General features: G+C 36.8%; 1 protein-coding gene across 3 annotated transcripts; it reads left to right on the top strand.

Annotated features, from left to right (window-relative positions):
- Positions 1-687: 687 nt before the first annotated feature.
- Positions 688-27,938, top strand: mvb12ba (multivesicular body subunit 12Ba). Of its 3 annotated transcripts, XM_051894389.1 has the most exons (11): positions 688-951; positions 7,033-7,074; positions 7,937-8,059; positions 14,798-14,905; positions 15,771-15,867; positions 16,466-16,595; positions 18,013-18,162; positions 21,799-21,890; positions 23,521-23,576; positions 23,817-23,876; positions 24,495-27,938. In XM_051894389.1, exons 3-11 carry the CDS (start codon positions 7,946-7,948, stop codon positions 24,579-24,581), a joined length of 894 nt encoding a protein of 297 aa, XP_051750349.1. In that variant the 5' UTR covers positions 688-951; positions 7,033-7,074; positions 7,937-7,945; the 3' UTR covers positions 24,582-27,938. The 3 variants fall into 3 exon arrangements, with proteins under 3 accessions (XP_051750349.1, XP_051750348.1, XP_051750347.1); XM_051894388.1 differs by lacking the exon at positions 7,033-7,074; XM_051894387.1 differs by lacking the exon at positions 7,033-7,074 and having other exon boundaries at positions 688-1,201.
- Positions 27,939-28,000: the final 62 nt, after the last annotated feature.

The raw sequence follows: 28,000 nt of genomic DNA, 5'->3' as shown, positions 1-28,000 counted from the left end.
AAAACAGTGCTTCAGGAAGATTCGGAGCGTAATGAATCAGCGTATCGAATCATGATTCGGATCGCGTGTCAAACCGCCAAACTGCTGAAATCACGTGACTTTGGCGCTCCGAACCGCTGATTCATTATGCTCCGAAGCTTCCTGAAGCAGTGTTTTGAAATCGGCCATCAGTATATAAGTCGTTATTTTTTTTATTTTTTTTTTTTTTGGCGCACCAAAAATATTTTCGTCGCTTTATAACAACTTATAATAACTTTATAACTCTTTTAACATCAAGCACGTCCCGCTCTTTATATTCTCATTCATGCATTTCATCACTCTGAAGTGTCAACAGTGCAATATATTTACATACTACGATATATACGATATAGCAAAATCTCTAACGATAGACATTTTATTTCGTGGTAACGATATATATCGTCATATCGCACAGCCCTATCAACATAGTACCACATTACTTTAACTAAGAGCCTATAACCTTAAATTATTCATAAAAATGTTAATTATTAATTAATCAACATAGCCTACCCTCTAAATCTTGAAATCTCAAGATTTAATCTAGTTTTGCATTACAGCAATAGTATTATTGGAGGTTTGTGTGGGTGATTGTTGGGTATTCAGAATCAGAGCAAAGACTTCACAACTACATCAGCAACAAAACCACAGAACACACGAACAACACACACACACACACACACACTCTCACTCACACTCCTACCTCCCTCCCTCCCTCTCTCAGTTTCAGTGACTGGTTAGAAATGGCAGCTTCTGAGGACCCCTAAACGACTCTGGCAAATTAAGGAGAAATGCATCCCTTGAAATGGATTAATTGATTAACGGGAATGTCAACAGTCCAGTTGTGAGCTGTAAAGACAGACAGAAGAGGAACCAGTGGCGTATATCTTTTCAAACAGCAGCGTCTGTCTGTCTATTTGTGTGAAATATATTGGGGTAAGAGAGACGTCGATTAGCATTAGCGCTATTAGCTCCGCTGCTGCTTTCGCCCGCCGCTGCCTCTCTCTCTCGCTCTCTCTCAGCCGAGCTTTCGCGCTCTTCCCGCCGCATTCCCCCCCGCTCCGTCCGCTCTGCTCTCACGCGCTGCCGAGGCTCCTGCGGCTCCTACGCCTGCTTCTACCGCTGTGTGCTGCGGGTCATGAAAAGCTGCTTTTGTCCGAAAAGGAAGGACGCAGTGCATTTTACAGTTAAGTCAATGTGGAGTTTAATGGTTGAATTGCGTTTTGCTCAAATCTTGAAAAGAATAAGGAATATTGAGGAAATTGGGTTAGCTTGTTAGCTCGGCTAGGCTAAGTATAGAATCTCTATGAAGTCTCCTAGCAACCTGCCGGCTAATGCTAATGGCTAAAATTGGACTTCAGCCAAATTATATAAAGCACTGTTATTTATTCATATTATGGACTCAGGATATTATAATAACACCAAGATAAATGTTTAAAATGGTTTTAAAGAGTTGTGAATTGTTTAGTATGATAGTAAATATTGAGTAACGTTAGATAATGTTACTGTAAAGATTTGCTTTATGAATGATTGTATCTAACATATCTAAACAAAAACTTAGGTGTTTCATGGTTATGAGGGAATAGACATTTTAATAAAGTGCTACATATTCATTTATTATGGAGAGCATTGCTTGTCTATTGGGCAATATTCAGTCTGCTTTGTAATCAGATTTATGACATTTAGTATCAAATTTCTGTGTTCATGATTCAGATCATGGTTTCAGTGTGAATTAAGACATTTTAAGACCCACAAACACAAATTAAGGTCTTAAATCAGAGTAGAAAGTCTTAAATTCATAATGTATTAGCATTAAATGCTGCATGCATTGTAAAAAATGATATCTTCCTCAGTATTTTTTTCCTGTTTTCAAATACATATCTAAACATCTTTAAATCAGAATGCAAATGTAAATAAAGTCTTGAAAACTTGAACAAAATTATGTTTAGCTTAAACTTTTTTTTTTCTTTTTCTTTTTTTTTTGAAAAAAGAAATAAAAGGTAATGGATATCTGCTGTAAGTTGTATTTGTAGACATTTACGTTTAGAGAACAGAACATACTGACATATTGTATTCCCTTCGATTCTGTAAATGTTCTTTACATGGTCTTAAAACATCTTTAAAAAGTCTTAAATTAACCTTTATAATACCTACAGAAACTCTGCAGATGTTTGATAAACCGCTTATGCAGTGTCTGTTGTCATTAAATTCACAGAAATCAAGTGACTGTGTAAACAGAGGTAATGCTTATGATTGGCTCTTTGAAAATGCTGAAATTGAATTTTCTGATCAGATTATCACTAAGATGCCTGATGAATTTGATAAGGCAAGACCTGATACTGTCTTTTTGTTATCAGATACTCCAGCATGAGTTAGAATAATCAGCATGTTGTTATGGCCAGAGTCTCTACTGAATGCTGCTCTTGTTTGTGAGATTTGGAGCCGTAATGTGTGATTCATTTCTAGACCAAGAGCTTCAACGTATTTGTACGATAAATGTGGATCTTGTATGTATTTTGTATATGTAATGCTCTGGCCTGGATTAATTCCAAATTTTGTGCCACTCGTGTTGACGCATTTCATTTTGATTAGCACCAGATCTCAAAACTCTTAAATATCCTTTTGTATAGTTGTTGTCATAATGTTTATGGGTTCTTCCATGTTATACTTTTCACTTTCCTTTGGATTATCATATCCCATATATTCCACCCATCCATCCATCCATCCATCCATCCATCTATCCATTTATAGGTATATCTATTCATCTATCCATCCATCCATCTATAGGTATATCCATTCATCCATCTATAGGTATACCCATCCATCCATCTATAGGTTTATACATCCATCCATCCATCTATCCATTTATAGGTATATCTATTCATCCATCCATCCATCCATCATCCATCCATTTATAGGTATATCCATCCATCTATAGGTATACCCATCCATCCATCTATAGGTATATCCATCCATCCATCCATCCATCCATCTATCCATTTATAGGTATATCTATTCATCCATCAATCCATCTATAGGTATATCCATCCATCCATCTTCTATAGGTACTGTATATCTATCCATCCATCTATCCATCTATAGGTATATCCATCTATCTATCCATCTATAGGTATATCTATCCATCCATCCATATATAGGTATATCCATCCATCTATCCATTTATAGGTATATCTATTCATCTATCCATCCATCCATCTATCCATTTATAGGTATATCTATTCATCTATCCATCCATCCATCCATCCATCCATAGGTATATCCATTCATCCATAGATATCCATCCATCCATAGGTACATCCATCCATCTATAGGTCCATCCATCCATCCATCCATCCATCCATCCATCCGTATAGAGTGGATGTGGCTGGTATAACTGTGCTCATGGATTTGATTAGTTTCCCATGACAATGTTTGCTTCATCCACCTGTGAAAACAAGCATGTTTTCTTAGAGAGGTGGTGTAAAATTGAACAAGCAATAAAACCAACACATGCAGTGCTCAACAAAAAGGATTTTTTTTCCACTGGCACAGTTGGGACAGTAGATCAGATTTTGATTTGCTCTGTGAATTTTTTTTTCACTGGCCTAGAAGTAAGTGTCTTTATCAACATACTTTTAGCACAAGTTGAATTACATTTATGCATTAAGCGGACACTTTTATCCAAAGCAACTTACAAAAGAGCAACAAAAGCAATTTGTCAGAGAGCTAACCTTATTCGTAATATACAATGCTAGGTTTATTGAACAACTATATTAGGAAAAACTTAAAAAATGTAAATATCTCAAAAAACCATGTGTGCAAACTGAATTGACAGCATAAATGCAACAGTGGTCCGATTGGGCGAGTGAAGCTTCTGTCAACTGGCCCAAGCTTCTCTCAGTCTGGCTCCGGGCCGTCCTTATTGTTTAACCCTGAAATATCTTCCAGACTTCTCCGTTGGCAGTGTGTTGACAGTGCCAGCATCTGTGCCATCTGAGGCTGCTCTGTCCTCCTGGCAGATGAGTGATATGAAAGCAGATCTGCCCCTAATGTCCGAGGGGCATCGCAGAGCCTTTCCTTCTCCTGTTTCAGGAAGGATGCATCTGTTCTTTATGATAATTGCTTTGGTGTGCATTTCTTTATGAAGATTCATCATATATGCTGGTTAGACATAGCCGGTGGAAAGACTAGCATGAATTTTGCTTCATTGTGATTTATCCAATAGAACATGATGATAGTAATTTTCCTTTTTTGTAGTAGGGATTGGAAAGCCTATTGCTAATACTAGTGCATACTTCTGCCAACATTTGATTGTTTAATAAGATTATTCTAAGTTGATTCAAGAATATGTCCTACTTGGCTACATGCATGTGTACATGCATTTTCATCCAAAATCCAAGTCCAATCTGTCTGTAGATTCCGGAAGTATACTATTTATATGTACCCTAAACTTTCCAATCCAATTCAAATACTCATTAGGTATGTTTAAATGCACTAATTTTCATCAGTTGAAATGAATCCTGTCCGATTTCAGATTCTGAAAGTTCTGTTTATATGAACCCTAAACATTGGGCCCTAAACAGGCTCTCAAAAATTATGTAAAAATTTTGATTTAGATTTATCGTCCAATATATCGGCTTTCAAATATAAAGAATTAGCGGTTATCGGTATCGGGCAAAATGTTCATATCGGTGCATCCCTAATTTAGTCTGATTGGACTGTCAATCTGATTTTAAACAGATTATTATTTTGCATGTAAAGTGTATTTTTATGCTGGTCCTGCTTGGTTTAATCTAGTTAGTAATTAGTGATAGTGCTGGTCTTGCTGGTTAAACTATTTTGGAGGCTCAATGTGCACAGCCCAGCATCCAAAACACTATGTTGCTGACCAGCAATGCTGGCTATATAAATCATATTCATCATAAAGAGAGGCTCCATTTATCAGAATATCAATGAATAATGAATAAATGGCACAATACTAATGAATGGATGTTGGGTGCGTTCCACCATTTACATAACAGGTTTCCTTGGCCGGGTTCTGTAATCCTCTTTCAGTTCCAGACCACATTTCTGCTAACTTCTACCAGCTACTAACTAACTAAGGTTGAGTAGGTTTAAGAGTTTTCTGGTCCAGAACAGTCTTGAATTGGACCAAGTTGGGTGTATTATGAGTTGAAAAGTAGGGCTGGAGGATTAATCAGAAAGTAATCGAAACCGAAATTCAGAACCTCTAACCGACGTAATTTTCCCATGTCGGTTATTTCGTTTTTTTAATCCTGTTAATACTTCCCACTTAAAAACATACTACCGCGTGTGTAGCCACGTGACTCCGCCCTGTCCAGTCAACATGCAGGTGAACACAGAGTCAACACACACAGACGGTGCGCGAGCGGTGAGCCTTGCGTCTTCACTAAACTTTAAGTTCACTTAACTGTTTTAAGGTTTGCCAGTTTGGACATTCAAGCAATTTAGACGATCAGTTGTGTATTATTATATTGAGCTACCGTGCTTGCACAGCTGCATTGTGGCACGAACACTAGCTGCACAAAACGTGAAGATCGCGCGCACTGAGAGGAGCAGCAACTAGTTGTCAGCGCTGTCCTGTGATTTATCACTGAAGTAGCTTAGAAACTCAAAAGTTATTATAGCATATATTTTTCTACTTTTGAAGTAACTACTTATAACCCACAGCTTCACAATTAATAGAGAGACTGTATGACTAATTCACACACGCAATCGCTCTCATTACATACTGGTACTGTGCTAATTTATCTGATTTACAACGAGCAGAAATCTGTAAGAAATGTTATGAACCATAGATAAAATAAATGCTGAAAGTGAGCTGTTATGTCAGATCACTCTTTCAATAGGAAAAAATATCCCACCTTTAATAGTCAAGCATAAATACAGTACAAACCTTGTAAGTGAACTATGAGGGCAAAAAAAAAGAAAAAATAATCGTTCACTAATCGTAATCGAGGTAAAATGTTCAATTAATCGAGGTTTTGATTTTAGGTCATAATCGTCCAGCCCTATTGAAAAGGGTTTATGTTATCAGTGATTTAGGATGTTGCACTCTTTATTCACATTAAACTAACATTGAATATATGATTTCCTTTTCTGTAAGGACTGCATTCCTTCCCTGTTAACAAATGCAGTCTATTCCTGTTTGGTTTTTGCACTGTTGACTCCAGAGATCATCATGTCACACCTTTTTTTTAACACTCTGTCTTGGCTCTAGCAGAGTTCTCACATGCTCTCAGTTTGATCTCACTCTCTTTCTTTGCCGCTCTCTGCTGTTTGCTTTGCTGCAAGCTGCTTCCATGTGCACCAGTGATTTGACACAGCTTCATTGTGGCTTGTTTGCAGAGCGCAGAGGGCAGGCCTGGTTGCCAAGGTTGCCTCCAAAGCGCTTAGCTCCATCCAAAGACTGTGTATCATTTGTATTCAACTACATAACTCCTTAGATGCTCAGGAAGAACAAACCCTGACTCCAAAATCAGTTGATTTGTGAAGTGTCTCCTGATAAAGACAAACGCAGCATAATGGAGACGATACCAGAATGCCTCTCTTTCGTAATAATAGTGTCATTATTTAGCTCAAGTCCCATTTATGTTTATTTAAATTTTAGAGAAACGTGTAAGTTCTTGTTCATTATAAGCACTCAGATGCCCTGGAAGTGTGTTTCATCTCAAAGTAAATAAACAGACTTCATTATCAGAATCCTGCTAATTGTAATAGTCTTGGAATTAAGATATTCTTCCCTTGAAGTAGTTGATAAGGAATATGTGATAAGGAAAGGCTATAAGAGGACGTGTTTTTCGTCGGATGTGTTGCTCGTCTGGCTCAGTGTTTGTCCCCACCCTCTTGTGCTTTCCATCTAAACTCTTGGTCTATTCTGCAGAACATTGTTCTCTGTTCAAACATGTCTTTCACACAGTGACTTGGTTTCATTTGTCAGCTTGTCTTCATGTTTTGGCAGTGCCGTCATGTTTTTATTCTGCTTTGTTGTCTCAGAGAAACGTTTGGGTATCAGCTTGAGTAAACGCGAACATTATAGTAAGTGTTTTGACTTTCGAATCTCTTTTATATTGCTAACAAACAATATAGGCCATATTTGGCATCATTTTATATTTAAACTAAAAGGTCATTTTAAAATGGCATCAATGCTGTGAAGCCTTACGAAATTGGAAATGAACTGGAATTAATTAAATAATGAAAAATAGGTGTGTCATACAAGCTATAGATTATTTGTGTGTTTGGATAGTATACAATTAAATGGAAAAAATATGCTAAAATGTTGTTTCTAGGTCACATAATAGTGATTAAAAGAACCCAGAGTGTATAGTTTTTTTCTTTTTCCTTTTCCAAGTCCTTAAATAAATGTTGAGAAGTTCATGTTGTGGATTGTGTCACCCTCATCTACAAATATATATCAGTGTTCCAGGGCAAATTAACTAAATGTCATTACATTTATGTATTTATTCAGCTCATTGTTGTCATTAGTGTTCACAAAAATGGATTGTATGTTAGAAACATTATACTTATGTTTTCTTACTTGTAATTGCTTTCAAAAATGAACTTTGTCCTTTCAGTTCAATGTGAGAAGTTTTTGCCTCCATTCTGATTTGTAGTCTTTGTAGTTTTTGCTGCGTAATTTAATTTATTTAAAGAAAACGGCAGAAAAAATGCCACTTTATTAGCACATCCTACTGAAAATCATGCTGTTCATGGAAATCCCCAGTCCATTCCTGTGGGATGTTCTGAGGTAGCAACCGTTACCAAGGGTGAAGTCTAACAAAGGATAAGTTGATTTGCTTTTGTAGACAAAACAAACACTATTTAGACTGATCTGGCATGTTCTGTCAAGTGGTTCGTTGTTTAGCGTGTAAATGTTTTAACAACACTCTTGTCTTCGCAGAATTCCTCCATGATGCCTGAGGTACGGGAGCTTTCTGACGCCCTGCCAGAGATGCCCATGGACCCAATCACTGGCGTAGGTGTTGTGGCCTCGAGAAACAGAGCTCCCACTGGCTATGATGTGGTGAGTGTCCTATACAGTACAGTCATGCAGATGGTGAAGATAGTGTAGCGTGCATAAGGAAGTAAAACTCTTTGTTCCTCCAAAGCATTTTTTAAGAAATTACATCTGTTCTTATAGTTTTTTGGGGGTTGGGTTAGTGCTTAGCATGCTGTTTCTACGTGAGACACTGTGGCTGTATTTAAAAACCTAGTGAGCTGCCTACCTAGACAGTATTTTAGTCATAGGTTAATATGAGTTTCTCAGTGGCCACTATGATGGCGGTTTTTACATTTTTACTAGGGCTAGGTATCAATACAGATGTCCCAATTTGATTAGATTCCAATTAACAAGATTTCAATTTGATTTGATTTAATTCTCGATTTTCGATTCGATTCAGTTTTCACTGGCTCCACCACAAAAATTATAATAAATGAATAAAATAGTTATTGTTTTTGACCCATGTATCCCTGTATTGTAATTAATAAGATTGAGACCAAATTTGTAGATACCAGTGAAATTTAACAATTCTCGATTCCAATTTCGATACCACAGCTAAAACTACTATCTAACTAATATAAATTTCAAAGCTTATTAAAGACAAGTAAACAGTCATTAAAGGATTATTTCACTTCAGAATTAAAATTTCCTGATAATTTACTCCCCTCCATGTCATCCAGGATGTTTATGTCTTTCTTTCTTCATTCGACAAGAAATTAGGGTTTCTGTGGAAAACATTCCAGGATTTTTCTCCATATAGTAGACTTCAACAGTTACCAAAGGGTTGAAGGTCCAAACTGCGGTTTCAGTGCAACTTCAAAGGGGTCTACATGATCCCAGATGAGGAAAAAGGGTCTTGTCTAGTGAAATGATCAGTCATTTTCTAAAAAAAAAAAAAAAAAAAAAATTATATACTTTTTAACCACAAATGCTCATCTTGCACTGCTCTGCGCCACGCATTATGTGATCATGTTGGAAAGGTCACACGTGATGTAGGCGGAAGTACCAACCCATTGTCTACAAAGCGAACGTGCAAAGACTAAGTCAAACGCCCTTTACAAAAAAAGGTAAAACAACGGAGTCGGACGATTTTGAAGTTGGAGGAGAAAATGAGATGGAGGTTTTCGCCCTACCGCGGTACTTCTGCCTACAACACGCATGATCTTTCACGACCACATTTAAAAAAAAAAACAAAAAAAAAAACAGATTAATCAAAATCTGTTTTTTTTTGTTTTTGTTTTGTTTTTTTGTTTTTTTTGCCCAGCCCTAAATGGCACAGACGGCAGCAGTTTTATAACCGCCAATTTAAAACTGAATACACTGATCTAATATACTGATACACATGTGTTTTCTTTCTCAACTGTTTACATTCACTTAAAGCATAAATGACTGTTTATGAGGATACTTGCAAAGGCGGGCATTTTGACACATAAGTGTGTGTATTTGACCGTTCAAGCTCAAAAATTTGCCAAAAAGAACTCCGTTCAAAGCACTGTGTGAGCAGTGGCTTTATGTGCGCGTTTCAGGTGTGAGCGTTCAGAAACTGTCTCCCAGATGGAAATGTGAGAAATGAGTTCTCTTTCACTGCTTATTGTGCATCAAAATCACTTTGTTTATATACTGCAATGCTTAATAACACATGCAAATGATAAGCTTTCGTGAAAGCGCAGTGTTATTGTATCACCATCCTAAAATGCAGACTAGCTAGGCAGATCAGTAGGTTTTCAAACATTGTCATTCCATCAATGTGTAAAACAGCTATGTCTATGTCACATTGGTCTACATTGATGGGTAAAACAGACTGGTATAACATGACAGGCCTTTTGTAATTGTTGATATGTAATACTAGAAGGATGTTAGATGAATTTCTCTTAAGAGTTAATATCAACAAAGGGCCTTGTAGACCTGTACACTAGGCATGGACCGGTATGAGATTTTGACGGTATGATAACCTTAAGCAAAAATATCACGGTATTGCAATTACAGCTCTAAAATGTGTTATTTTAAAATGTCTAGGTAAAAAACAACTTTTTTCCTTTGAACACAATATATTTCTAAGCAACATAGAATATTTGGAAAAGTAGTAAACATATATTTTAGATTAAATAATTAAAATAAATAATTTAATTCTTCTTAATTAAATTAAAATTATATAAATAAAATAAATGCCATCATTTAAGTGAGCCTAAACCTGCAGTCAATAATTAGAACAGAAATTGAATTATTTTCTGTATTTCTATATATTTCTATAATTACATCACAACCGTTGCGATTTGATGATCGCACTAAGACACATCACATTCTCACATCCATGCATTGTCAAAATTCATAAAAAGTTACTGGGCAACTGGTGAATAAGCGTTTTAGCGCTGATTTTTACTCACATTTGGTGCTTTGAACCCTGGCGATCATGCTAAGATCACGCTGTGAGCTCGTGCAGCTCTGTCAGAAGCAATCCGTGCATGAAAGAAAGTTATTAGAAAACATAACATTTTGCAGTTTATTAAGTAATTGTTCAGGCTATTTTGCGATTTCACTCATCAGACAGTTACCAGCCACTTCAATTCATCTTTTTCGATGGGGGAAAAAGTTTCAGGGGTTCACCTCCTTCTGCCATCTTACACACACACACACACACACAGGTGACTGACTGACTGCTCTCACCAACAGAGGGGGAGGGGTCGTGTTACTCACTACGCTGCACACAGCCTGGAGGATTCCTGCACTTTGCGTCTTTGATGCGACATAAAAAAACAGCTCATACCGCAGGAAGGGTATCACAGAAAAATTTAGTGGTTTTGAAACTGTGACGTTTTCAAACCGCGGTATACCTTGAAACTGGTAACCGGCCCATGCCTAGTGTACGCAAACCATGTTGATCTCAGTTGCAGGTCATGGCGGCCCCAGTTCAGAGGCGTTCACAGTTAACAGGCTGGGAGAAATACGATCTGTATGTGGTGTGGTTGTTTTCCCAGAACCTGACGTTTAAAGGTTCACAGCTATGCAGGCGATATCTACATAATCATACCACCAGAAATATCAAGGGGATCAAAAAGACGTATTTAAGAATGCGTTTGCGAACAGTGTCAACATTCTGCTCTCATTGTAACATCTGTTTCATTGCGTAAGATCTCCCTCAGAATGTTTTCCCAAAACCTTTTGGGAAAATGCCACAGCATAGCATCGGATCACTAGGATTAATGTTTACATGATACCTCATGAATAGCCTGACATGAGCGTCATATCACACCCTAGAGAGTACACTTCTAATCACAGGCCTGGTTTCTGACGTTTTGTGCCGTTAAAACATTTTTGCACCATTGCATTTGTGTGTTTTTGGGTAGGAACTCGCACTTTGGCAACAGAAGATGCAGTGGGGTTGTTGTGTTTCCTTTGGCTGTCCCGGTCGTTGTCGTCACTCCAGCCCAGAGTTTAACAAAGCTTCCTGTGTGGATTGTGAGAGTGTGTGAAAGCAGGGTCTGTTGATAGCACCCATTCCACCCCCAAAATGTCTTCTCAAATGGCAGAATCGCTGTAGTCTACACGCAACGCATCAGAACTAGAGAGAAAGAGAGAGAAATCTGTTGTTTCCAACACTAACAGTGAGCTACTTGTGTCTTTCTTTCTGTTCAAAATCAAACTACAGAAGTCTGAGGTTTGACCCTTGAACAACCCCTAAAGTCTGAGCTCTTCAATGACTACATTGACTCATCACTTTGTCAGATATCCTTCCAAGGTGTTTTTTAATTAGTTCAAATGAATGTAGGCATTATGTGTGTGTTGTTTACAGTGTAATGCAATTTCACTGTAATTGTTTTTTTACATTCTGAATATCAAACTGCCTTCATCAATTTCAAATTTCCTTTAAAGGTAGGCAAACAAAGGAGTTCAATATTCATCTAATTGAGTTGTACATTGGTACAGATGTTATGAATATTATGAGGGTGCTATATCTGTATTTTGCATCACTAATTGTTAATTTAGCTAATTAATGGTGCTTTCAAAGTAAAGCATTATTATTATTTTTTTATTATTATTTTTCTTGGGATTGGGCATTTAAAGGGGACCTATTATGCCTCTTTTTTACAAGATGTAATATAAGTCTCTGGTGTCCCCAGAAATAATGTATCTCTGAAGTTTCAGCTCAAAATACCCCACAGATCATTTATTATAGTGTGTCAAATTTGGTGTGAGCAAAAACATGCCATTTTTGTGTGTGTCCCTTTAAATGCAAATGAGTTGCTGCTCCCGGCCCCCTTTCTAGACGAGGGCGGAGCTTTAACAGCTCGTGCGCCACATACACAACAACAAAGCTGGAGAATCTCACGCAGCCAAAATGTTGATTGTCAGTAGCAGTGTTCAGCCTTACATTGTTCAAACCGGAGTCGACACTGATGGAGAGACTCAGGAAGAAGTTACAACTTTTAGAAATGCATCTGGACGTTTCTGAATGGTTAGTGGATAAATTTATGTAGTTGCTGTGGATTTAAGTAGATTCAACTTATCGACTAGCATGTGCCGTCATATTAATCTTTTGTGCAAATCCAGCGTTGAATTGATGAAGCAGTCCGGCGTAAAATGATTTGCGCAAATATATAACACTTTACCGATTTTCTTTGGCACATTTCCTTCATAAATGAAATTCAACCACGGTGTCCTCAGTGGCTCAGATGCAGAGAGTCTTTGGAGACTCTTATGTCCGTTGGTACATCCAATAACAGAACATCTGTAATGTTTTTTTTTGGCGCAGACATTGTATATAACTGCTACAGCGAGGAAACCGAAATGGCGGACTGCTGCAGCTCTTTCAGGGCAGTATCTATGCTAAGAGGGCATATCGTCACTAGTCATGGGCGAGGCTAAATCTGTAGGGGAAATCTGGAACCGCACGTTTGGAGAGACTGTTTATGATGTACGGTGATTATAAAAAAAGGAGTGGGTTAATTTTTGCCATTATAGGCTGGTTGTTACACACACTGTGGACACACATTTGTGTTCAAACACCTTATAAAAGTGAATTTTGCATAGGACCCCTTTAAACAAATTGTAAGGTTAGCGGCTTCTGTTTATATCTACTAAGAAGTCAGCTGATACTGAGCAGGACAATGACAAAGTTTTGGTGCAATGTTACAATTTTATTATAAGACACAGGAAATACAGAATAAAGGAAGTACCATTTTTAGCAAGCCTTGACTTTACTTTTGATCCACTTCTTACCCACTGGCATTATGTTTTCTCTCTCATTTCTTTTTTTTTTCTCTCTCTCTGTTTTTGCATGATGCTGTGTGCTCTGACCTGGAAAAAAAGGGCAACAAGTTGTCAAAGCAAAGTGTGCAAAGGGCAGAGAATTGGAAGATAAATCAATATTCAGTCTTATGATCTCTTCAATGGGGTCTATACAGTGTGAAATCTTTTTTTTTTTTTTTTTTTTCTTGACAAATTATGTCATCAGTGTGAGTGAAAAGTGTATTTGAAAAATTAACATGAATTTGCATCTCAGTATCTGGATTTTGTCATTTTTGCTTTAATGACAGCAGCAGCACTGGAGCAACATGAACAAATGTGATGATCATGTTTTCCAGGTTGATTTGAGATGTTTCATAGAGCATCTTGAGCCTCAATGGAAGCAAGAACTTTAAGTTCACATGGTCAATGTCATAAATTTACATTACATTACATTTCAGTCATCTAGAAATAGTGCAGGAAATTGAAGATTGAATTTTCAAATTCCTAAAACTTTATTTTCCAGGTTTAATACATTTCAAGTCTCAGACATTTGAATCCCAACATCACTCAGGCTTCTTTTCTGTGCATTCTCTTATTAAAATATAACTGACACTAATAGTATATAACATGATATTTGGTGTATAAATAAGCATATCATCATGTCCAGCCCTAAAACTTAATGCTGCGTCACTTCCGACAGTGGTTTTTCCCTAACGCTTGTGTGATTACGTGCTCATTGTTCAGTCATGTTTGTCGAGCAGCTCGTGGGAAGCCAGTTGCCATGGCACGACTGATGGGTGGCTGTTTGTGTGGGCAGCTCATGCTGTTTATCGAGCATTCATGCATGTTGACTGCTGTTGAGATGGACTGAACTGTACAGTTGGCACTAACCAGCTCCATGTGCTCCATACAACCTGGTTGCTTTTTTATAGGCAGAACTTCTCAAAAAAGGTTCAAAAAGCCATTCTGAGGACTGAGATTAAGGAATGCTTTTGTTTGATCTCATCTTCATTTCTTGGTCAATATGTCGAAACAAATGCTATATTTTCAATAAAAGAGTTAAACTAAAAAGCCATTTTGAGATGTTGCATCTCTTTATATTTATCATCCTAAAAGCATCAAATCTAAATACTCAGTAGTCAACCTTACTAATGGACTAGTTTGTTGTACATCTAGGCAACTCCTAGAAAACAATTTTGACTCTTCCTAATCTGTTGTACTAATATATTGAGGGTAGGAATTTCCCAGAAGCCCTTGAGAAGCTAATTAAAGTCTGTTATAAACTGACTATCCTAGTTTAGAATCCTAAATTAGGTACTAATTTTGGACTCTAACTAAATCAGGCCTGTTTTCTGATCAATTATTAATGTGAATAAATGTTTATATTGGCTCATAGCTGTCATACTGCATGAATTATTTGTTTTTCCTTTATGAAGTACTCAGATAAACAGAATCAAACAAGTAACCTTTTGCAAATGGAAAAACAATTGTATTATAATGCATAATCAAATCAGTTTTTCTTTTCATTCCTTTTAGGTTGCACAGACCACAGATGGGATTGATGCAGACTTGTGGAAAGACGGCCTGTTCAAATCCAAGGTGACCCGCTATCTGTGCTTCACCAGAGCATTCTCCAAAGAGAACGTGAGTCATGTCTTCAGTTCTTTATCAGATAATTGAGGAGATTTCTTTGAATCATGGTAACATTTTACGAATATTTCTAGTCCAAGATGCTGATTTGTTAAAGTTGGCATGAAACTAAAGTGCCAATCGACTTTTTTTCCCCCTGTTGTGACACATATCTGAGTGAAATGGCTTCTCAAACAAAAAAAACTGTAGGGCCGGGCTTGATTTTGTCCATGAGGAATTGTTTGGATGGTTGGATTGTTGTGGTTTGTTTGCTATTGGTCAGTCTCATGTGAGTGACATGTTGTCCCACCCTTGAGCCAGTAAACATGTCATGCCTAACAACATTTTTTTACAATATAGCACAACCCTATTTGCTTAAACATTCTTTAGTACTGAGCTACTTCAGTTTGAAGGCCAAAAACGGGGATGATTTTTTCAAAATATCCAGAGCATGTTCATGCTAGAGTGTTTATTTAATGTAATATCTTGTTGAAGTCAAAGTGCTCTCTGTAATATGTTACAGGATCTGTGCTATTTGTGTTTTTAGACAATTTCTTTTTGTTCATGAAAACAAAGCTGTTTCCTCTTCCTTCTGTCCCTGCAGGGTTTAGTCTAATTCATTCTTCTCAGGCAAACCAAAGCGGAAAAAAACCTTAATACAATGTTTGTGGTTTTACTTTTTTCCTGGTTTTAAATTACTTCTGTTTTTGGTACAAGAAACCTTGACTACGTTACTATTATTATTACGATGATGCTTTTAAATATTGTATGCTTATGTGTTACAAATACAAAATGAATCCCAAAGCATGCAACTAAGGGCATGGCTAGAGATGTTGTCTATTGACATTCTCCTGTATATTCTTCCTGTATCTCTCCACAGAGTCATTTAGGAAATGTTCTCGTAGACATGAAGCTCATCGACATCAAAGACACGCTGCCTGTGGGATTTATTCCCATTCAGGAAACTGTGGACACACGTAAGAGCACATATCTCCTGTTGTTCATTTACAAGCTTTCTCCAGCTATTTCAGCCAAATCACAACTGATGCACCTCCAAAAACATATTTTCTAAAACATCTTTACATAATTGATATGCATTGCATCGTAGATTGAGTTTGAAATATAAATACTTTGAAGTGTTCAGAATTCAAAACGTGAAATCAAGCTTGCATAGCTAGATGCGTTTGTGTTCACATACTTGCGTATTGTATATTTCAGGCTCAAGTCCTAAATGTAATCAGTTCATACTCTTCCTGAAATCACCCTGTATGTTTGCAGAGACACTCAAGATATGAAACCATTATTGTATCTTAAATAAACCAGTGACATTCCAGACCAGAGTTAAAGGGTCGTTTGTTCTCCACTAATATAGTTGCTTTTAGACGTGCAGTAGAGCTAGACCTCCTTTGTGGATTTGGTTCCTATCTTGTGTTAAATAATTAATCAATTGTGTAAAATGATCCTCTTTCATTTGCAGTGCTGACCTCGTTCTGTCTTTTTTCTCTTTCTATTGCGATCTTCATCTCCCTTTCACTTTCTTTAACATGTCCTGCTCCTCTCTTTCTCTCTCTCCAGAGGAGCCGGCGTTCAGGAAGAGGAGGTTATGCATTAAGTTCATCCCGAGAGACTCCACAGAAGCTGCCATCTGTGATATCCGTATCTTAGGACGCTCTAAGCAGGCGCCGCCACAGTATACGTTCATAGGGTCAGTTACGCTGCACAAATACTCCACACAGTTACTCTACACAAGAACTGGTAACCTAGATAGGGTTGTCAATAGTACTGACTTCAGTAGCAAGTCGGTACTGAAATTTTAAAAATGTGACGATACCAGCATTTCCCCTTTGCATTTTGAGCACTGTTGAGCGGATTCTTAAAAACCTCTGATTGGCCATTGTGTTCACGCACTCATCAGATATGTCTGTGATTGGCTACAATGATCAACGCTTCAAAAACATGTAAATAGACATCGTTGACATTCTTCACTGAGCACTTACACAGATACACACGGGAGTGTTTGAAAGCAGGCACACCTGATAAACACCTGCTTTCAAATGCTCCCGTGTGTATCTGTGTAAGCGCTTGGTTAACAACAGCTTTTTGAAGTGTTGATCATTGTAGCCAATCACAGACAAATCTTTTGAGCGTGTGAACACAATGGCCAATCAGAGGTGTTTAAGAATCTGCTCAACAGCGATCAAAATACTAAGGGGAAATGCTGGTATCGTCACATTTTTAAAATTTCAGTACCGACTTGGTACCGAAGTCTGCACTTTTGACAACCCTATACCTAGACTGTCTTCCTGATATATTTAAAGGACAGTTTGTTTGTATTTAGTGAGAAAATTATTAGTATTGTACAGAATACTATTGGCAATATAAAATTAAATAACTTTAGGGGACATCAGCGTGACCTAACAGCTTTATATTTGGTGAGTTAAGATTTCAAAATAAGTCCCCATGGCATTTTGCATGAATTTAAATGTTTTAGTGTGTGTAGATAAATATTGCTGTTATATTTATTATATGTACTATATTTAAAAATAATGATAATATATTAGAATAATAATTTATTAGCTATTTTTTTATGGAGTTTCATGATTAAATATTTTTATATATTAATAATATTTTAACAATTTTTTAAAATAGTTTTTACTTCTGGTAAAAAGTAAAAATATATAATCTAATCTGACTTTTTTTATGGTAATTTATGGCTCCTCCATGGAAAAAATAATTGTTTTAAAAAACTGTTTTTCTCATTAAAATCATAATGTTTTACTTTTTCCCCATAAAACATGCAGGTGTTCTGTTATCATTCCACTTACTGAAAAAAATAAATAAACAAATAAACAAATCATTATAAATATCAGAGCAATATTCAACATCTTTAAATATTGTCATAAGGCTGAAACCTATTAAAACACTGTTGTTTTTATGTATTTTTCAGCCTGAGGTATCTGTGTATCTCCGGCTGTACTTTGAGATCTCCAAAGCACTTTCTGTCTTTGTTGATACTATTCCAGTTAAACACATCTGTGTTTTGTGTTTCTGAGTATTTAATTCATCCTGAATAAATAATTTATACTTTGGTGAAATGATTTTAGTTCTGTATTTCTTCTCAGAGAGCTGAACAATATGGGGATCTGGTACCGTATGGGAAAGGTGCCACGGACCCAGGACTCTTCACCTATACAAAACAACTCCACCACCAACACCACCAATAACATCCAGACTGTCACCAACAACTCCACTCCAGCGCCAGTCTTGCCCAAGTACGTGTTTGTGAATTTCTGAACATCTGAGGGAGTGTGAACTACGTTTGTTGCGACAGCTGCAGAATAGAAAGAGAGAGACAAACTGAGAGGAGGAAGAGAAACATGGAATGGAAAAACACTGTTAATCAGCGGATGCAGAATAGCATTCCTTAGATTCTGGAATAAATGAGGTTGTGGTTTTTCAGGAATTCCCATATAGTTATAGTATATCCCATAAAGTCCCCATATAGGCTGTACTTATAAGCAAGTTCAGTTCAGTTCAGTTCAGCCCTAATTTCAACACGAGACACTAATTTTCTTCACACACAGTATGAGTTGCAGTCCGGCATGTTTTTCCGGCCCCTTTTGATTAACAGTATATAATCGGCTATTCTCATTGGCTGTTTTTAAACAATTGGCTGGCTGATGGTGAAAATAATTGCTTTTAAGTTTTTTTGCAATGTTTTTGAAAGAAGTCTCTTCTGTGCACCGAGGCTGTATTTATTCGATCAAAAACACAGTAAAAACAGTAATATTGTGAAATATTATTACAATTTAAAATAACTGATCTTTTTATTACATTTTAAAATGTAAATATTCCTGTGATCAAAGCTGAATTTTGAGCATCATTACTTCAGACTTCAGTGTCACATGATCCTTCAGAAATCATTCTAATATGCTGATTTGCTGCTCAAGAAATATTTCTTATTATCAATGTTGAAAACAGTTTTGCTGCTAATTTTTGGTGTGGAAACAGTGATGCATGTTTTTTTCAAGATTCTTTGATGAATAGATCAACATTTATTTGAAAAAGAAATATTTTTTAACATTATAAATGTCTTTACTGTCACTTTTGATCAATTTAATGCATCCTTGCTGAATAAAAGTATTAATCAAAATAAGCAAAAACATCCTGTTTTCCATGATATAACTGAACTAATGAAACATTTAAGAGTGCTTTCACGTGCTATTCTTGTGTAAAATGTTTGTTTTCTCACATACTTGATGTTTACGGGCTTGTTTGTCAGGGTTTGTACGCCTGGAGCTTTTTCTGGCCCAAATGGGAAAGTGTCTGTTCCAGCTGTTTCCCTCTCATGGTTTCCTCTCTGTCTGTCTGCTCTCTTGCTACTGTCTGCCTGTGATCCTATTATATATAACAGGATACAATTGCAGTGAAGTCATATAACTAAAAATGCATCTCAATAAGGGAGTGACCGTCTCGGTCTGTGGTCCCCGAACGTATGACTGGACTCTTTCTCCCAGCGTTACATAACAATTGAGAGGTCATATCATGGAAAATAGGATCTTTCTTTTTTTGGAATAAAAAAAACAGACATAAAGCAGAAAAATAGACTAATCAGTTGACTATTTAATGGGGTGTGACGAGACACTTAGCTCACGAGACGAGATAAAAATAAATAACCCAGTTTTTTCTGTGCAAACAATAAGTGCGACCAAAATCAAAGTACTCTCTCAGTATTCAAAGTGCAAACAGAGACCAAAACAGAGACCAGAGTAAGAACTGGTTACAACTACACAGTCCAGCCTAAGGTTTGATATTGGGAGACAGGATATTATATGCAACCTAATTTGCATCAGGGAGCTCGCGTTTTACTTTTGCTTTCGAATTCGCGATCGCATGTACTCTGTGAATAGGGAGCAGCAAAACTGAGCGTGCATTCTACAAGATAAGATTCCTATAGAGAGAGATGCATCTTTCTTATGGATTACATAATCAGAGAGTATTTGTTTTCGATTCGAACTGGTTCATTTAAGAGTAGACGTTTCAAGCTTTCTCTAGATATATTTCTCATGTCTGTGAGGCAAGTAGCCTATATGCTGAGTTTCGGTTCATTTTTACAAGTGCAAGTGATCGCGCCGGCGTCTCCATGTCGTGCAGTAAAGCGTGCTATACTTTAGCTGCCTTCCACGCTTCACACGAACACTTGGATATATAATAGCACACATTTATCTAGGTTAACGCTAGAGTGAGCAGCCATGTAAAGTTGCTACTGCTTACATGTTTCAAATGATAAGCTATATTTAAGGTCGATGGATGATAGGCAAAAGTTTGGATTTCCTGTTCGACATACTGTAATTACCACAAGGACCCGCCTTCAACAATCTGTCCCTCACAGACTGCGTGACTTTGCCACTTCCTGTGGAGTTTTTTTTCTGCGACTAACCGACTAATAAAATCTTGGTCGACTGAGGCCCAATCCCATTTCTACCCCTTACCCCTTCCCCTTTCCCCTACCCCTTCGTTTTGTGCGTTCACGTGAAGGGGTAGGGGTGTCTCGATTCTCTTTTGGCTGTAGTGGTAGGGGTAAGGGGAAGGGCCAGATAGCCCTTCAAATGAAGATTTTTCGGGACCAAACTTCAAATGAAGGGGTATGAGAAATTTCCCTGCATACACAGACTATCGTGCTGCTAGAATGCGTGTAGTGATCATGGGAGAGATATTTCCCACTCAGGATCAATCACTTATGTTACCTGGCTGCCAGTTTCTCCGTAGCTTGCTAAACGCGCTATTTGAATGATGTGAATACAAATGAGTAATACAATTAAAAGAAATATCCTGTCATCCTTCATAGTGCAGTCGCTATTTACATCTTGTATCGTATGTAAACTCTTGCGTTACCAAGGCAACAACTGACTCCTTTGTATTACTTTGCAAAGAGCAGCACCACAGTAGAAAACAAAACCATATTTGTACCGGCCGGCTCGGCACGGAATAGAACGGTTAAACAAACAGCTTGGCCCGATGGAAAAGCGGCTTCACCGGTCTTGGGAAACTCGAAGGCTCATATGTTTTCGAACTGAAACTGAGCACCGTCCAAAATACAGCGCAGAACAACGTTGGGAGTGAGTAATCTGTTAAACGTGCTCGCACCTGATTTCTGTTGATATGCGCACTTCATTGCTGTTCATACTGGTTAAATGTTACAGGACACTAATAAAAGAAACTAGGGGTGATGATGTGTGTAATGGTGTAGTAGTGGTGTCCCATTTCTTAGGGGAATATTTTCACCCCTACACCTTGCCACTCTGTTTCAAGGGGCAAGGGGAAGGGCAAAGGGGTATAAAATAGAATTGGGATTGGGCCTAAGCCTCTTATAGTTGACTATTAGGGGGCAGCCCTATTTGTAATGCATCTACTGATTTGTTTTAGTCTTTTTGAGTGGAACTTCCCCAAACTGGAAGTACCTCCCATAATCTAAAACACAGTAAGCTCATTAGGAAAAAGGTGGATACAGTCGATTTGTTCCTCATGACTCGGTATGTGTGGAGTTTCCCTTGCAGCCGCCAGCAGAACACCTACATACTGAAAACATCAACAGTTGTGCTGGGAAGTGCATAAGTCGTGTGTGGTGATTTAGTCATATTATGAGTGTTTAATGGTGGGTGTTGCACATGAGACCTACAGCAGTGGATCTGTAGTAAATGCACAGCTTTATCTGAATGTGTGCTAGCAGCAGGGACCATGTTACTGGAGCAGTTGCTTATGGTTCATCCTGAAAAATAACAGTTTCTAATGCATATGAGCTGATGAGACACAAACAGCTCTGATGAAATTGAGGTTGAAGGAGGATATGATGAATATTTATTTAAGTGATTAAGTTTTTATCTGTTTCTGTTTCTGTTTCTTCATAGGCACATATCCATGACCCTGCCGGCATGTTTCAGAAAAAGCACAACCAGACCAGACTTTGAACACCAGAACTCCAACCTCTATGCCATCTCTGGTACCAGAACCACACAAAACACACCTGACCCAAACTGAACACCTTCAAAACATCTCTTCAATATCCCATCAGCGCTAACGAGAAGAGAGGACTGTAATCTAAGACTAGAAAATTACATGCTTTTACAAATTAAATAAATTATTAATTCATGATATGTAGTAGAAATAGAAATCAGTAATGGAGTTCACTCTGTAAGTTTACTCTTTAGGGCTGTCAAAATGAACGCGTTAACGCATGCGATTAATCTTTAAGTATCGGCTATAAGATATACATGGACTATGTATACACTACCTTTCTTCTGAACGGTAGTGTATTATATATTGGATCTATTGTGCATCAATAGATGCAGTAGAATCTGCTGACTGCTTGAGGTGTAAGACGTGAGCACCTCACATTTGAAATGAAGGTCAGTGAAAAAGGGCTCGGTTAAATTTGCATGTAATAATCCTCTGTCTGAAATCCCATCAGCACTCTTAGTGGCGGCCAGAGTGTCCGTGTGGATTCATAACTGCTGTCATTAGGGATGTAATAATAAACCCTTCTCGAGGTGGAATCTGTTTAACTGTTCCAGATGGTGTTCAGTGATGAGTCAGAATTTCTCTTCTCTGTTCTGAGCTCTCATTTCTCACTGCACGCTTCTCATTTTCACACATTCGTGAGGAAAAAGTATGTCTCAGTAATGATTTAGTTTTATTTACATTTATCGTTTAGCAGATGCTTTTATCCAAAATGACTTACAAATACTTAGGTAATTTGTAGTAATTTTGTTGACTTTTCATTAGGCATTTCACTATTATTGATTAATCATCTAATCGTGGTTATTCAGTCTAATCACAATTATTTGAGAGATCTGCAATAATTGTGCAGTTTAAATTTCAATCACTTTTTGCCAAAGAATGTAACAAAACACTTTTGTAAAGTACATAAAGAAGGTCTTCCTTTATACGAAATGAAGGTTTGTGGGTTTAATCAGACTTTATTATATTATATTATATTATATTATATTATATTATATTATATTATAGAGCTGCATGATTCTGGATAAATTGAGAATCACACTTCGTTATGTTATGTTATGTTATGTTATGTTATGTTATGTTATGTTATGTTATGTTATGTTATGTTAGAGCTGCACGATTCTGGATAAATTGAGAATAACACTTCATTATATTATATTATGTTATATTATATTATATTGTATTAATTATATTATATATTATATTATAATAATTACATTCATTACTGCTGCCTGATTCTGGATAAATTGAGAATCACACTTCATTATATTATATTATATTATATTATATTAATTTTCACAGCAATCAGAGTAAATTGTGGGCTTATTTTATTATAATTTTTATTAATGTACTATATATACGATTCCAAGGATCAAAATAACGTATTAGGCTTACACCATAAGTTACATGAACAGAACAGAACAAAATTAAATCGTTAATCGCAATTTATTTGTATGACAATTAATCATTAGCACAAAATTCATGAGCATGACAGGCCTACTTTTCATATCCATTCAAATTTTATTTCATTGATTTATTAACATTTTGTGGCTTTTTGTGCAGTTAACTCTTTCTAGTGTACATTATTTAACTCTGACTTTTTGACTTCTCAGCTATGGATGGAGTGCCTTTCATGATTTCGGAGAAGTTTGCGTGTGCCTCCAGTGATGTGAGTCTGTTTTCATACTTCATATGAACTCTTGAACAGTCTGTAGGCTGCAAAGAATAAACTGTACTATTAGATATAGATGTAACTGAACAAAATACGTCAAAGCATAAAATACTATTTGGCAGTAGAGAATAATGCATTTTAGTTAACTTATAACTTATAACTAGCACAAGACCTTATCTGGACTTTGAGTAGAATTTTGTGTTGTTGTTGGTCTGATTGTGTCTCTCTGTATTTCAGCTGCAGCAGGTGGATCTAATGGGCATCAGAATCAAATCACTTGCAGAGATTGAGAAAGAGGTGAGGAGGAGTTTCAACCATAACAATTTTGTGTGCTTAAAATATAAACAGGACAAATTTAAAAAGGCTGTGCATTACAATGATTAATGGTTATTGTTTACAATGAATGTTAAAATAGGTTTTATGGAGGATTTGACTAATCATTTAGTAAATATATGTTCTGAAAATGGAGAGTCCAGTTGAGTTCCTCATTCATCAAGGATGCAATAAATTTATCAAAAGTGACAGTAAACACATTTATAATGTTACAGAAGCTTTCTATTACAAATAAATGCTGTTCTTTCTGTTCATTAAAGAATCCTGAAAAAATATATCACAGTTTCTACAAAAATAAGCAGTTTTCAACATTGATGATAAATGTTTCTCGCACAGCAAATCAGCATATTAGAATGATTTCTGAAGGGCAAACACACAAAATACTGCATTTCGCCTAATATATAATTTAATATATTTGCCTAATATTTCATATAATTTTGAATTTTAGATTATTAGAATTGTGTGCTGCAGTACCAATTTGTGTAGCTGTTTTTGATTGAGCCACTAGAGGTCAGCGTTTGCTATGAAATATGCTCTCAGATGGCGTGTTTAACAGTGTCTCTCTGTATATATTTGTGTCAGTATGAATATAGTTTCCGGACGGAGCACAGCGCTGCGGCCCGTCTGCCGCCCAGTCCCACCAGAACTTCTCTGGGCTCTGAGGCCTAAAGCGGACACGCTGGAGGAAAGATGGAGAGGACTTCTGAAGGCCTGATATGAGCAGAGACTCACACCCCTCTCTGAGAATAAAACAAACCCACGGAAACAAAGTTTGACGGAGGAAAAAATCACTTTTTCCATATAAAAAATTAACAAATATCATTTCATGTGGTCAAGTTCAGTCTCTCTTAAGTTGATGCTGCTTTTTCACTACAGTGATCAAATCAAAACCACTACAGTGTCGGGTGGGAATGGCCTGTGGAAACTCGTGTTCTTTTAGTATTGCGTCTGAAGTCACGTTCAGACTTATTCTGGCTGCTGGACTGAGATGCTGTTACCGTGGTGACTTTATGAAGGGTCGGACTTGGACGTACCCTTGAGAATTCACATTTGAGCCCCCAAGTCTGCGTTCATGCAGCATGGATTTGGAAGAGTATTTTATTTTTTTGTATTTTGCCTCTTTTTGTTCATTGGCTTGCTGGGTTTTATTTAGATCGCAGCAACTGCATGACTTGTTTTTTGTTTGTTTTTAATCCGTTTGGAAAAGGAGCCGAGATAACTGCACTGTTACAGGATTTCAGTATGCTTGTGTTTGTCTGGAAAAAGAGATTTGAGAACAAGAACACTCCAACTCTGAGTGAGCCCTTGTACATAGACAAGCGATGAATCAGGAATGTGTCGTTTTAGAATTGTGTGTTACTCGTTTTTTTTCCCTTTTTGTCTTTGTAACGTCCCTTCCTGAACTGATCTATCACTCCGCTCACCACTGATCAACTTTTACTGGGATTTGACTCTTTTTCAGTCTGTCATGATGTTCGACGGTGCTCACGCACTTGGGTATTGTTTCTGCCAGTCCATTTGTGGCTTCTGAAGTTTATGGTGATATTTTTTGTGACTTTTTTTTTTAATTTAATAAACAAGTGAATATTTCTGCGATTATATTTCACCCCATGCAAGATCCGAAGAAAAAAAAAAAGAAATTAAATTTTGCATAAAGAAAATGAATCCTATTTTTTGGGACAATAAAGATTTTTGAAATGTGACATTTTAACTTGTTTTCCACACAAACAAATAAATCATTTTAAATTCTTGAATTAAATTCTGTACAGTGATGTAGGCTTACAATTTTACTTTGTAATTTAAATTATATATAGTTTTTTCAATGTTTTTTTAATGAGACTTTAGAGAAATGTGCTTAATTCTAATGAAAATAATGTCACAATGCAAAAAAAAGTGCAGCTCTCTTGCTGCTTTATGCAAAATACAATTTCTAATTTTTTTTCTTTTGATTTTCAGGGTGACCTGAAGATTTCTTGACAGTTTTCGTGAGATTCACCTGATTATCCAGAACAAATGTAGTTGTTAGCCGTTCAGTTTTAGTAAATCATTCAGCAGTGGCACGGTGACGTTCCGAGTCGACATTGCTCACCGTACTCCTGCTGCTTTGTTTGATATGGTGACGATTATCGGTGAAAGTACAGTGTTATTATTTGCGGGCGTTTCTTCCGAACGCCCTGCTGAAACCGCCATCTCAGGTGAAAGTGTTCAGCTTGGAAACACCACGTGTCTGAGTGATTCAAGAAGCCAATCCATTCAGATGGTTCGACACCTTCACTGTGAGACTTTAATCAAACACTCAGATGGGTTTTAGATTTCTCACGTTGTGGGTAATATTGTTTAAGCAGCTATATTGTTACATGTTCTAACCACTATGTGACTTTTATTATGTCAGTTTTTTTTAAACTCTGATTTCAAATCTGAAATTAACCACAAATCTGACCTTCTCTTTTTATTGTTTCATGTCTGAGGAAGTTGATAGCTTCAGACCTTCAAAACCGATTTTTCAGGCATTGGTCAAGCCTGTTTTTGGATTGAAGATGTCTAATCTGTCTGGAAAACTCCCATGTTTATATCTAAATAAAATAGGAACCTGAAATTATAGTTTAAGATATCTGAATTACATGATTTTTCTGTCAATTCAGTCATTTGTTTAAAGGATTAGTTCACTTCAGAATGAAAATTTCCTGATAATTTACTCACCCCCATGTCATCCAAGATGTTTATGTTTTTCTTTCTTCAGTTGAAAAGAAATTAAGGTTTTTGAGGAAAACATTCCAGGATTTTTCTCCATATAGTGGACTTCACTGGGGTTCAGTGGCTTGAAGGTCCAAATGTCAGTTTCAGTGCAGCTTCAAAGGGCTCTACATGATCCCAGATGAGGAATAAGGGTCTTATCTAGCGAAACGATCGGCCATTTTCTAAAAAAAATAAAATAAAAATGTATATACGTTTTTAAGCACAAATGCTTGTCTTGCACTGCTCTGAGATACGCCGCGCATTACGTAATGTTACAAAGGTCACACGTGACGTAGGCGAGAGTACCGATCCAGTGTCTACAAAGCGAACGTGCAAAGACGAAGTCAAACACCCTTTACAAAAGAAGGTAAAACAACAATGTCAGACGATTTTGAAGATGGAGGAGAAAATGAGATGGAGTTTTTCGCCCTACCGTGGTACTTCTGCCTACGTCGCGTGATTTTTTTTTTTTTTTCCAACATGATTACGTAATGCGTGGCGCAAGATGAGCAAAAGTATATAATTTTTATTTATTTTTGTAGAAAATGGCTGATCGTTTCACTAGATAAGACCCTTATTCCTCATCTGGCATCATGTAGAGCTCTTTGAAGCTGCACTGAAACTGACATTTGGACCTTCATCCCGTTGAACCCCAGTGAAGTCCACTATATGGAGAAAAATCCTGGAATGTTTTCCTCAAAAACCTTCATTTCTTTTTGACTGAAGAAAGAAAGACATGAACATCTTGGATGACATGGGGGTGAGTAAATCATCAGGAAATTTTAGTTCTGAAGTGAACTAATCCTTTAACAGAAAAGGCCCTATATGAATGCATGCAGCATTATCTTCTTTTTTTTTTCTTTTTTAACATTAAAATGAGGATTTAATTTGCTATTTCATAGTACTCTTTGATCTAATTATTTAATGATTTTATATGAAGACTAATTTAAATGTTTAGGAATGTAGCTAGTATGTTGCCCCAATATTTTTTTTTAATGTTTTGCTGGGAATAGTTGAGTGTTTTTTCCAAGTTGGTCATGCAAAACAAATACAATAAAAGATGTTTAGTTACTGCACTGCATAAATAAACTCATGTTTGCAATTTTATAAACCGTTAAATGTGTATCATCAAGTTCAAGTCGTTGTTTTGCCTCTAGATGAACCTGTTGTGTGTTTGTCATTTACATTGTCAACTGGTTTTAATTTCATTATTGTATAAATGTGAATGCCAGTGTTGACTGCTGGTTGAATTTTGTTCTTTATTATTCTGTATAAATTCCATAAACTCTTCATGCATTTCTTATCGACAGAGAAACAAAGAAAGTTTGCTGTCAGATGTCCATATTTGAAAC

This window comes from Ctenopharyngodon idella, chromosome 5 (assembly GCF_019924925.1).
Source record: "Ctenopharyngodon idella isolate HZGC_01 chromosome 5, HZGC01, whole genome shotgun sequence".
NCBI lineage: Eukaryota > Metazoa > Chordata > Actinopteri > Cypriniformes > Xenocyprididae > Ctenopharyngodon > Ctenopharyngodon idella.
Note: the sequence above shows the minus strand (reverse complement) of the source record. Positions and strands in the feature narration are given on the sequence as shown.

Bases quoted from the DNA above. Each gene is read 5' to 3' on its own strand.
- mvb12ba (XM_051894387.1), top strand. From the start codon at position 1,154: ATGAAAAGCTGCTTTTGTCCGAAAAGGAAGGACGCAGTGCATTTTACA. The intron at 14,906-15,770 runs GTGAGTCATGTC...ATCTCTCCACAG, and splicing joins GAGCATTCTCCAAAGAGAAC to AGTCATTTAGGAAATGTTCT. The intron at 16,596-18,012 runs GTCAGTTACGCT...ATTTCTTCTCAG, and splicing joins CCACAGTATACGTTCATAGG to AGAGCTGAACAATATGGGGA.